General features: G+C 33.9%; 1 protein-coding gene across 1 annotated transcript; it reads left to right on the top strand.

The window, feature by feature from the left end:
• Nucleotides 1-763: 763 nt before the first annotated feature.
• Nucleotides 764-8,264, top strand: LOC110728546 (pyruvate dehydrogenase E1 component subunit beta-3, chloroplastic-like). The gene is made up of 4 exons (XM_021908188.1): nucleotides 764-1,279; nucleotides 1,552-1,655; nucleotides 1,836-1,870; nucleotides 6,974-8,264. Exons 1-4 carry the CDS (start codon nucleotides 1,201-1,203, stop codon nucleotides 7,944-7,946), a joined length of 1,191 nt encoding a protein of 396 aa, XP_021763880.1. The 5' UTR covers nucleotides 764-1,200; the 3' UTR covers nucleotides 7,947-8,264.
• The last annotated feature ends 4,137 nt before the right edge of the window (nucleotides 8,265-12,401 follow it).

Here is a 12,401-nt window from a genome sequence, read left to right on the forward strand (position 1 = left end):
CAACGTGTTTCTAATCATTTCCACATTCCAAGCACTGCATCCCTCCATGAGAAGCTCTTTTACTCGCATGTCTTCATTTGCGTCACAGGGTATTTGCAAAGTGTTAGGACGACCTTCATACATTAGCCAAGGGTCCTTCCACAGTCTGATATTTTCCCCATTCCCCACCCTCCAAGCAATGCCGTCACGTAAAACACCCTTGCCCCCCCCATAGACTTCGCCATAGGTAGCTAGGGTCATATCCCCTATTCGCCTCAATGACTGATGACCTCTTGAAGTACCTGGCTTTTAATATTCTATGTGATAGTGAGTTTGGTGATTTTTGTAATCTCCAAACTTGCTTGGCTAGCAAAGCTTGGTTAAAAGCACCCAAATCCCGAAACCCCATACCACCCATATTTTTTGGCTTACATAAAGCCTTCCAATTTTGCCAATGAAGTTTCCTGCTTTCCTCGGTCGATCCCCACCAAAACCGGCATAACAAGTTGTGGATTTCATCAATGATTCCTTCCGGGATTTTGAAAATGCTCATCATATAGGTTGGGATCGCCTGGACCACTGCTTTAATCATGACTTAGGGGTTAATTAAGTGAATTAGGGGTTCTTGGTTGTCCTCAACAAAAAAAAATTTACAATCTGGTTTCTATTTGCCAAAAAAATTTTATAAGGTTTTTTTCAACAAAAAAACTGTTATAAATGGTTTTTCCTGACAAAATTTCCTATTTTTTATTATCATTTTTCCTTTAATGGATAATTCATTTTTAAGTTCAAACCGTATATCGTAGGCAACTAGCACACTCGTTAATTAGATCCTTTTAACTTAAAAAAAAAAAAAAAAATATCACAATCCTCCCTCAAATTCTATAATAGACATCAACCACCTGCGTGTTGGTTGGCAAACTAACTTTTAACAGCACAAGAGAAAAGTAGGCGATGCAATCGAAGTACACTAACAACAAAACCCAAAATCTTGTGGTCACAAAATAAATCCAAATAGCTTAACAAAAAAAAAAAAAAAAACATAAAAGAAGAATGTTATTTGTTGTTGCTGCTTCTAACTTTCTTAGAGTTCTAACCTGTAAACACTCCTACATTGCTTTCTTCCCTCAATTTCTCCGCCCAAATTTCTTCTTCCTATAAAAATTCATCAAACACCCAAATTTTCTCTCTCCTCCATCTTTCTACCAGTACCAATTTTCAATGGCTGCTAGCATTCAGTCTTTAGGTGCTCCATCGTCTTTCTCTGCTGTCAATTCAATCGATTCCAAAAAATTGAATGGTAAAATTTTAATTTCTGTGTTTCTGTTGCGTTTTAGTAATTTAGATTTGAATTGGGTTTTCTGGGATTCATTCAATATTGTTTGTGTTAGGATTTACATTGGTTTGATTCGTCTGATGCTAATAGATTCTAAGTTTGCAATAATACAACAGTCGAAATAATATATTATGTAATTTCTATGGGTTTTATCTTGAAGTTTAGTGGAATTTTGATTGATTTGTTGATCAGTTTTAAAAAACTTGTTATTGATTAATTTTATGTTTTTAATTTAGGAAGGAAAGTTGGGTTTGTGGTGGTAAGATCTGACCTCAATGCTAAACGTGGTTCGATGCCGGGCCGTTGCCGGACTGCGAAATTGGTTTCTCAGGCTGTTTCTGTGAGTAATTTCTATCCAATTATCTAATCATGTATTCTAAATCATTAGGAATTTTGCTTATATTATACTCGTATTAAGCTACTTTTATTTTAGGAAAAAAAAAAAAAAATCTAATCATGCATTGTGCATTTCTGAAATTAGGAACTTAAACTTGATTTTAATGTTGTTATATTTTTGCAGACACCAGCAGCTCCTACCGCGCCTTCAAAAACCGGGTATGCACTATGCTATATTGCCTATATGAAGGCCTTTTATGCCATTTTCCCATGTGACTATTTTGGACCTTGGATATTTTGGCTTGTTGCCTTGTTCTTTATACATCAAAAAATAGTACATAGATTTCTCTAATATGTTGGTATTATTGGTTGTTAGAGTTTTTGCATAATTTACAGTTTTTTTTTTTTTTTTTTTTTTTTTTAAAGATAATTTATAGGTGATTAGTGCATTTCATATCCAAACAAAGTACATATATTTCTCTGTCTCTGCTGTGGATGTGCTAGTAGCATATGAGCTTCGGTTACATTAGAATTCACTCAAGAATAGAAATCACTCTTAACTATGTAAGACAACTAACATAATGACTCGTTTGCATCCATTGGCAATTCTTTGAACCTCTCTGCCATAGTCACAATACTCACAAACCTATGATCTGGAATGATACTCTTCAAACTATGCTTTTGGTTGGAAAACTTACTTTAAGTAAATATTCTTTTTCAAAGTTCATGTGGTAAGGATATATTCTCAACCTGTTCATTGGTTTTAGTCTATGATAGAAGCCAACATTATTTAGATAGCATATAAGTGGTATAACCACTATTTTGGGTACTTAAGGGATTTCTATGTGTTAGTGTGTAACCCGTTCTTTCTTCTAGTTCATTTTCCTTGGCTAATTCTGAGTTCAAACATTTTGGATTACTAAATAATAAATGATGAGAGTTCTAGCTCTTTTTTCATTACATGATGGAGTCTTGGCAAACTATAATTTTTGGGATATTCTCATTAGTAGCCCTGCAATTTTGACTTTTTCCATTGGTAGCCACCTTTTTTTTTTTTTTAAAAAAAAAGTCAATGTTAAACCTAAACCTATAAAATTTCTCAAACGTGATCTTAATTATGATTTTCCGTTAACATTCTGTTAAAAATCTAACTATAGCTAACTATAGTTAACCTTTTGCTCACTCTTACCTTCTTCTTTGTTCACAAGGCTCAACTTTTCTATCATGAACATTCACTTTCTTTCTCCTCCATTGAAACACCTTATTCCTCCACCTTCCATCCATCTTTCCTGGCCACCACTGTCACCTCTCTTCTTCCCCCAACCCCTCCCCCACCACTCGTTTCCGGCCCCGCCATCGACTACCATTACTGCCGTCGATGACCGGATTGTGTTCTATGAAGTTTGAGTTGATTGACTTGATTTTATGCTTAGATATGCTTGGTCAAGAAGGGTGTTAGTTTTGTGGAAGGTCATTGTTGTATTACAAGTAATCTACAAACCAAGTGGAGCCTTTTTGATGTGATATGTGTTTTAGATTACTTAAAGGACTCAATTTCCTCTCTAACTTGTCATTCTTCACTGTATTACACCGTACTGTATTCTTCTTCTCGAACTTCGAGGCTTTTTTCCTTCAAATTCTCACATTACAACCTATAATCAACCAATTCTTGTTTAACTCTTGTCTTATACTCCCTTAAATCCCTAATTATATCATTCAAATCTTTCGTATTTACTACAAATAGTCTCTTATTCTCGCATTCGATATTTGACTCTGGGAGAAGGAGCTGAATATTGTTGGCGTAAGCGGAGCAGCCACTGGAACATCCACCATAGCAGTCAATTTCTACACCACTCTAAACAAAATCTACTATCTCATGAAGTACTTGAACTCTGTTTCTCATTGTAGTGCTGGAGGTGGTGTTGTGGTGGTGGCGGTTGAAATTTATAATATAAAGAGACGAGAAAGGAAACTTATATTCAACTAGATTAGTGCCCGTGCGATTCACGGTAGTAATAATTTTTTTTCCCATAATTAATTTGTGATATAATATAAAAATGAGACAACTCATCTGGAATAAATATATGCAATGTATATAAGAAAAATGAAATAGTAAGGCAAAAATTGTTTTTGATCAGTTGTGTTGTACATTATATTATATTAATGATGCATGTTATTCCCAATAAAACTATACAATGTAGATGTCGTATGTCTTTTTATAAATGAATTAATTTAGTAAAAAAAAAAAAATATTATACAATTAACTTCAAAAAATAAGCTAAGTAGAATAATTTTTTTTTTTTAAAAAAAAAAACTTAAAGCTGGCATCATATATTTTATTGGCGGGAATTTTTTTAATGATAGCTTAGATTGACATATGTCCAAAATGATTAATGTAAGCATGACCTGTTTTAGTAATAGTTAATAAATTTTTTGAAGGGGAAAAATGTTATAAGTTGGTAAAATTATTATATAAGTTGGTAAAATTATTATAGAAATATTTAACAAAAAACTCACTCAATTATTATTATTTCATAAGATTTTCAAATCATTGCCATGAAAAGAAATGTGTGTTTTTTTTTTTTTTTTTTTTTTTCATTGAACCCCACTATTGTACAACTATATAATGGTAATTTAAATGTTAATATTGTATTTTTAGCCCCGTTATATTATACTCTCCATCATATTTCAACCTTCCAAATTATAGCTTATTCTCTCTTAATTAAAAGGTCACAAAATCTTGTGTAACTATTTTAAGTAAATAGAATACGAAATAAAAAGGAATACGATTATTATAGGAATAATATATTATTATAGTTTTATTATCCAAATATTCCAAAAATAAAAGTTTTTTGGTAAAAAGGGAGAGGAGAGTTTTGGATGGAAAAAACAGCACCAGAAAGTGACACGTGTCATTCATGGTGTCTGTTTTAGTATTATGTTATTGATTTATTCCAAGAACAATTTACAAGGCTTTAAATAGGAAAGTGCTACTAATAAACTACATTATTTAATTAAAAATCCTAGGCTACCAACATTCCATTCTAACAATTTCGGATAAATTATTTAATTAAGAACAATTTACAAGTTACAAGTTGTGATCCAATGTATATGTTGATAAGTCCTTAGACTTTTAAATTACGGTAACAACATGTTTATAATCTTTCATTTTGTGAAGGCTTCTCAATACTTTACTAACAATAGTCTCATTAGTAATGGTGTCACCATAAATTCTCATTTTACTTGCAATTTCGGATACTCTAGACAAGAAACTTTGGATAGTTTCTCTATCTTGCATTGTCATGCTCTCAAAACTACTATGTAGAGTTTGCAATTTAACGGTAATCACCTTCTTATCACCGAAATATTCTTGCTTCAAAATTTACATAGCAAGAATATTTCAGTGATAAGAAGGTGATTACCGTTAAATTGCATACTCTACATAGTAGTTTTGAGAGCATGACAATGCAAGATACTATCCAAAGTTTTGTCTAGAGTATCCAGAATTGTAAGTCAAATGAGAATTTATGGTGATACTAATGAGATTAATGTTAGTAAGGTATCGAGAAGCCTTCATAAATGAAAGATTATAAACATGTTGTTACTGAAATTTTGGAGTCTAAAGACTTATCAACATATACATTTGATGAGGTCCTTGATGGCTCATGAAGAAAGGATGGATAAGTCTGCAGATGTAATTGTCGAGGTAAAAGACTTTCAAGTTAAAGTCGTGAGTTCATTATCGTGTTCGAGTTGTGATTGCGTGTTTGCGGTCGTGGTTGCTTGCATCTCCGCAATCCGTATCAAAGAGAATTATTAGAGTAGTTTTCGTTGTAGTGATGCATGCTATGCTCTTTGAAGCAAGGGTGTGTGTTTGTTGCAGTGCTTCAAAGTTGTGGGATGTGCATGAGCAATTAGCTATTATTTCTTGGTTCAATAGTTAACTATTCACGCACATCCCGCTACTTTGAAGCACTACAACCAGCACACCCCCTTGCTTCAAAGAGCATGCATCACTACAACGTAAACTACTTCAATAATTCTATGACAAACACTAATGAAACAAGACGATGTTCCTTGTTTCACTCACGACTTTTTTTTTTTTTAATAATGTGTTTTGGCTTAGGATCAAACCTAGATTTGCTCGGATACCATGTTGAAATTATAGTATAAAGAGATGAGAAAGGGGAAAGAACATTAAAACTTGTGTTCAATCCATTCCAAGAATAATTTACAAGGTTTTAAATAGGAAAGTGCTACTAATAAACTACATTATTTAAATAAGAATCCTAGGCTACCAACATTCCTAAATAATAGAAACTGATTTTGATCACGTTACTCAACATTTGCCTGGTGGGAGTAAGGTGTGGATTTTGTTGGCTATTGTTGCAAAGTGCTGGGGGTGGCAGCAGTGGTGGTAGTAAGGTGGTTTGAATTTAGTTATAGTGAAGTTTGGGGACTGAATCTTTTATATAATGTAAGAGTTTTTTCTAACTTCTCACCAAATTCCTCCAAAACTCCAATCCTGCAATTTTGTGCACTCCCTTTTTTTTTCACTCTAGTTTAGGAGAAAAAGAGAGGAGAGAGGAGAAAAGCTTTATAACTTAACCATGGTTAAATAAAATAAGAATTAATATAATTTTAACTGAAAATCATCATTAAGGTCACATTTTAGAAATTTTATAAGTTCAAGGCTACCATTGATAGTTGAAAAAATTAATTGGCTACTAATGAAAAAATTCAAAACCACATTGCTACAATCGAGAATTTCCCTAATTTTTTCTTCATGTGGAGTGAGGGTTGGTGCCTTTAGGAAGAACTTTATCACCAACTTTTCAATATAGAAGCCTTGTAGCTATATTGCTATAAGCATGAAGGATTACACCTCCTATTCTAGTACTATGAACTGAGAAGTGATTATCACAAACCCAGAGCTATGGCATTTTTACCTACGTATCTATTAAGGGGAAGGAGTGGAGTTTTTTAATATAATATATCGTATTATAATGAGGAATGAAAGATAAAACAAGTATATCGTATTATTACTATTATATACTGCGTTTAGCTGTTTATATACTAGAATTAGTGGGTAGAAATTTGTGCATATGCTTTCATGTTAATTTTTTGCAAATATATTTCGCTGTTTTTGAAGTTGACTTGTTTGGTAATTCTTTTTGCTAAATGTGAACCATTTTGCAACATGTACCTTTCATTCATGACCGTTCATATTATGTATGTTATGGTTCAGCTGATTTCACATTGACAAATATTTTGCAACTGGTTTTTGCTATTTCAATTGTCTAAATTTTCTTGGATTGTCAGGCACGAGGTCTTGCTCTTTGAAGCACTTCGTGAAGGTCTTGATGAGGAAATGGAAAGGGATGCTCGCGTATGTGTCATGGGTGAAGATGTGGGTCACTATGGTGGATCTTACAAGGTTACTAAAGGACTGGCCCCAAAATATGGAGATCTTAGAGTTCTTGACACCCCAATCGCTGAAAATTCCTTCACGGGAATGGGCATTGGAGCTGCTATGACTGGCTTAAGGCCTGTTATTGAGGGAATGAATATGGGATTCCTTTTATTGGCATTCAACCAAATCTCGAACAACTGTGGCATGCTGCATTACACTTCTGGCGGCCAATTTACCATTCCTGTGGTCATTCGTGGCCCTGGTGGTGTTGGACGGCAGCTTGGGGCTGAGCATTCACAACGTCTTGAGTCTTACTTCCAGTCAATTCCTGGTATCCAAATGGTTGCATGCTCCACCCCTTACAATGCTAAAGGACTGATGAAAGCCGCGATTAGGAGTGAGAACCCTGTTATTCTTTTTGAGCATGTTCTGCTTTACAACCTTAAGGAGAGGATTCCTGATGAAGAATATGTTCTATCATTGGAAGAAGCGGAGATGGTAAGACCTGGGGAACATATAACAATCTTGACCTATTCCCGTATGAGGTACCATGTGATGCAGGCGGCGAAGACACTGGTCAACAAAGGGTATGACCCTGAGGTGATCGATATCCGCTCATTAAAGCCCTTTGATTTGCACACAATTGGAAACTCCATTAAGAAGACCCATAGAGTGCTGATTGTCGAAGAGTGCATGAGAACAGGTGGTATTGGTGCTAGTCTGACAGCTGCTATTAACGAAAACTTCAATGATTATTTGGATGCCCCGGTCGTATGTTTATCATCTCAAGATGTACCTACTCCCTATGCTGGGACTTTGGAAGAATGGACTGTGGTTCAACCTGCTCAAATTGTTACTGCAGTCGAGCAGCTGTGCAGGTAGGGAATGATTCAGTGGAGCTTTCTATTCTTTATTTACCCCCTCCCCTCCCCTCATATCTATTTTTATATTTTAAGCAATTGGATTCTTATGTATTTTAGTAGCTAGCAAATTCTTGTCTTGTATATTTCTGATATAAGTTAGTTGAGCCCTGTTGCTCCTAGATTTCCTTAGCAACTTTGTTGTTTGCCAGTGAAGAACTTCTTCTTACAGCGTTTGCTGTTGGAATTATTGGAGTTTCTATTATAGTTGAAATTGTTCTTGAAGATTAAATTTGTAGGAATTTATTGTCTACAAGGGGACAAAATTGGTTTGTTTTCATCATGTTTCAGATAATTCAGAGCTACTCCTTTCCAAAAGTATATTTCAAAATATTTCTTCATATTCACCTCATTGATGGATACAAGAGTTCTATCATCCAGAGACATCGTTACATCTCTCCGTTTGCTCTTTTGATGGCCAATTATCAATGGAGAAAGTTAACCACATTTTTTTGAACAAATTTAACCACATTTTAAATGTGATACATTGAGTGGATGCAGGTGCTTTGCCTCTTTTGTTCACCAAGGAGCCATGTCTACTTTGTATTAGAAAATAAGCATAAAACAATAAAATATTTGTCTCAATGTTTTTTTTTTTTTTTTTTTTTTTAATGAATGTTGCATAATTGTCGCGTCGTGGTGAGCCATTGTCCTAAAAGATAGTTGTTGAAGCGTAAGAGGTTTTGATGATGATGAGTATAGGCAAACTTCAACTAATGTGATTTCTAGGTGAAGTTGACTTTGGAAGTGGAAGAATAACCTATCTATGAAGATCTAAGGAGAAAGAAAGGAAAGATAAAGAGAAAAGAAGTAGAGTTCCTCATTGGAACTAGAAGTGATCCCTAACAGGAACACAAAGAGACGTTCCTAACAGGAAGAAGACTAGCTTGGACTGCGTCGAAGACATCAAGTTCCACAAGAACTTGGACTGCGAGTTCCAGCAAGGAGCTGGAGAGTTGAAGACAGCAGGAACTTGGTCTTGGTGTGTGTAGAGCCCAAGTATTCATACAATGCAAAGCTTGAGGAGGCAATTCAGCAATAAACTTAAAGTCTTTTTAATAAAGTTTTGTTTAGTTTATTTTTGTGAGGATTGTTGTACATATGTGTTGGTTAACAAAGCATGAAATCGAAAAGAAGCGTGTCAAAGCTTGGCAAGCTTTATAAATATGGAAAATGTTAAAAACGATAAGTTTTAAATCTAGAAAAAGATCTTAGAGAGATTTTATCTTATATAATCTGGTTTGCAAAATTATAATATTTTTCAAAATCATATCTTTTTTAAGTTTTCCAAAAGATTTCTTCAAAAGATTCATTTCATGTTGAAGTTTTATCAAACAACAGTTTTGCATATTCTATCTTTTGAAAACCCTGCTTTACATATAGTATAAAGGAGTGTCCGTATCTGATACAACTTGTGAGTTTATGCATGAAAAATCCAAGAGTGCTTAAGAGTAAGTTTGCCAAGTTAATAGCTCTGTCATATTAGTTTCAGATTTCATGTGTAGCTTTCTAATATCATATTTGAGTCAAGTGTTTGTATTGTTTTGGGTATTAGGTGTGTGATTTGTGTTTGCATACAGTGTGGTAGGCTTGAGAGGAAAGCCGAGTGAATAGTACTCTGGGAGTGCTAAGTGGAATCTAAGTTTGGGACTTAGGTTGGGTAGGATAGGGTCCTATCGAGTAGCAAGTTTAGTCAGGAACTTGTGAGAAAGGTCTGTGAATGTAATAGGTTGTAACTAGGTGTGTTGCCCTATTATAGTGAAGCGTTTGGTTTTAAAATCCCTTGGAGGGTCGAGGTAGTTTCAGATTTCATGTGTAGCTTTCTAATATCATATTTGAGTCAAGTGTTTGTATTGTTTTGGGTATTAGGTGTGTGATTTGTGTTTGCATACAGTGTGGTAGGCTTGAGAGGAAAGCCGAGTGAATAGTACTCTGGGAGTGCTAAGTGGAATCTAAGTTTGGGACTTAGGTTGGGTAGGATAGGGTCCTATCGAGTAGCAAGTTTAGTCAGGAACTTGTGAGAAAGGTCTGTGAATGTAATAGGTTGTAACTAGGTGTGTTGCCCTATTATAGTGAAGCGTTTGGTTTTAAAATCCCTTGGAGGGTCGAGGTTTTACTTCCAGTTTGGTCCCTAAAAGGTTTCCTCGTAAAATTCTGTGTGCATTGCAAGCTCCTTTAACATTATGTTTTATTATTCCGCAAAAGTAGTCATTATGAACTCACTACAGTTCACCACCCTCTTGTAGAAGTTCGTCTCAACTAACAACAGTTCTACACTGTCTAATGCCATAGACGTAAAGCGGTCGCCTTCTAGGATAAGAATTACACCGGAGTTTGGGTGCACTCACAAACCCGGCTACAACTCAGAATAATTGCCTAAAATCCAAAGGATTTTTTTATTTTTATTTTTATTTTTTTACGAGAAGAACATTTCTAATTTTATATGTATGTATTCATTGGCAGAGCCAGTTAAGGGGAATATAAGTTTTTAACAAAATGGTTCAATATAATCATACTAGAATTGTGATATACAGTTTTTTCGCCAAAATTTGCTCTTAATCTGTGAAATTTAACTTATTTTTATGATCAATGTTGTTGATTTTAACCAAGAAAATGAAGGAAAACTTGTTGAAAGTTCTTCGAATTGTAGCTCCTATGGCCTTTATTTTTTTGGAATTTGAGGAGAGAGAAACTCACAAATGTTTAGATTGAGGAGAGAGAAAGTGAAAGCTGTTTGAGTTTGAGGGTTTGTGATTTGTTTTAATCGTGATCGCTCGTCTCAATCTAATCCTACGATTGAGTTATTCTTATATAAGATTGGATTCTTATATAGAGGAGGGTTCTTCCCGGATCCCTCCCCTATATATATATATAAAGCCGGTCTCGCAGCCAAGCCACGAGACATCGACACTTGACATTCCAGTTTTTCGCCAAGTGTCGCGCCACGTTGGAGATAAATAGGTATTATTGTGACACATATGATGCTAAGTAAGCACTTTTTGGATAGATTTTTTAATATAAAATTGTTGCATAAAGTTTTAGTATCGATAAAATTCTAATATTTCATATATACAAAATTAATCATAACTTTTAATAAATATCCTATAACTCAATTCTATTTCCATCATCAAATCATATCATATCATATCACTAATAAATAAAACCGGTCTCGCAACCAGGCCATAAGACAGCGACACTTAGCATTCCAGTTTTTCGCCAAGTGTCGAGCCACATAGGCGACAAATAGGTTTTATTGTGACACATATAATGCTAAGTAAGCGAATTTTGGATAAATGTTTTAAGAAAGAATTTTTGTGTAGAGTTTTATTATTGATATACTTCTAATATTTCATATATACAAATTTAATCATAAATTTTAATAAATATCCTATAACTCAATTCTATTTCCATTATAAAATTCGTTTTAAAAAGTTCTTTAAATAATATCCATTTATAATACTTTCTCCGTTCTTTTAATATCGCATCACTTGCTTTTTAGGGAAGTTTCACAAATATTGCATCACTTCCATTTTAGGACAAAAAATATCTATGTTTACACTGCAAATACCCAACATACCCTTGCTTTTTCACACTTACTTTCTATTTTATCTTTACATTACATGGACAATTTAGTATTTTTACGTTTCTCTCTCTTACTTTTTCCCACTACCAAATTTTGCTTCCAAAACCCCTATGATGCAATAAAAAAAAGAACGGAGGAAGTATATTTATTTTATAAAATTAATAGAGAATTAGTAAAAATCAGTTTTAATCCGTAAAAATAATTTAGTTTTGTAAAAATACTTTTGGTTCAGTAAAATAATTTAAGTTCAATAAAAATAATTTCAATTCAATAATGACATAGATATCTTATTTTATACTATTTAAATAATCCTTTTTGATAAATATCATATAACTAATATATAAAGCTAAACTTTTAGCTAGGCCACGAGACAGCGACACTTGGCATTTTAACTTTTCGCCAAGTGTCATGCCACGTAGACAACAATTAATTATTAGTATGACACATAGGATGAAAATGTTGGATAGATTTAGCAACTAATGTTTCAAACGTGGATAGATTTAGACATTAGTAATAATGACTTTGAGATTATAATTATTCCTTATAATTATTTTATAAGTAGCCAATTAATGTAAAGATTTTTAAAATATAAGGATATATATTATGGAGGGAATTCGGGGCATCGCTCGGGGGGTACGTACTAATCACTATAAATAAAGCTGGTCTTGTAGCCAGGCCACGAGACAACAACATTTGGCATTCTAGTTTTTTGCCAAGTGTCGCGCCACGTAGGAGATAAATAGGTATTATTGTGACACATATGATGCTAAGTAAGCGCTTTTTGGATAGATTTTTTAAGATAAAATTCTTGCATAGAGTTTTAATATCGATAAA

The sequence above is a fragment of the Chenopodium quinoa genome, unplaced genomic scaffold, assembly GCF_001683475.1.
Source record: "Chenopodium quinoa cultivar QQ74 unplaced genomic scaffold, ASM168347v1, whole genome shotgun sequence".
Lineage (NCBI taxonomy): Eukaryota > Viridiplantae > Streptophyta > Magnoliopsida > Caryophyllales > Amaranthaceae > Chenopodium > Chenopodium quinoa.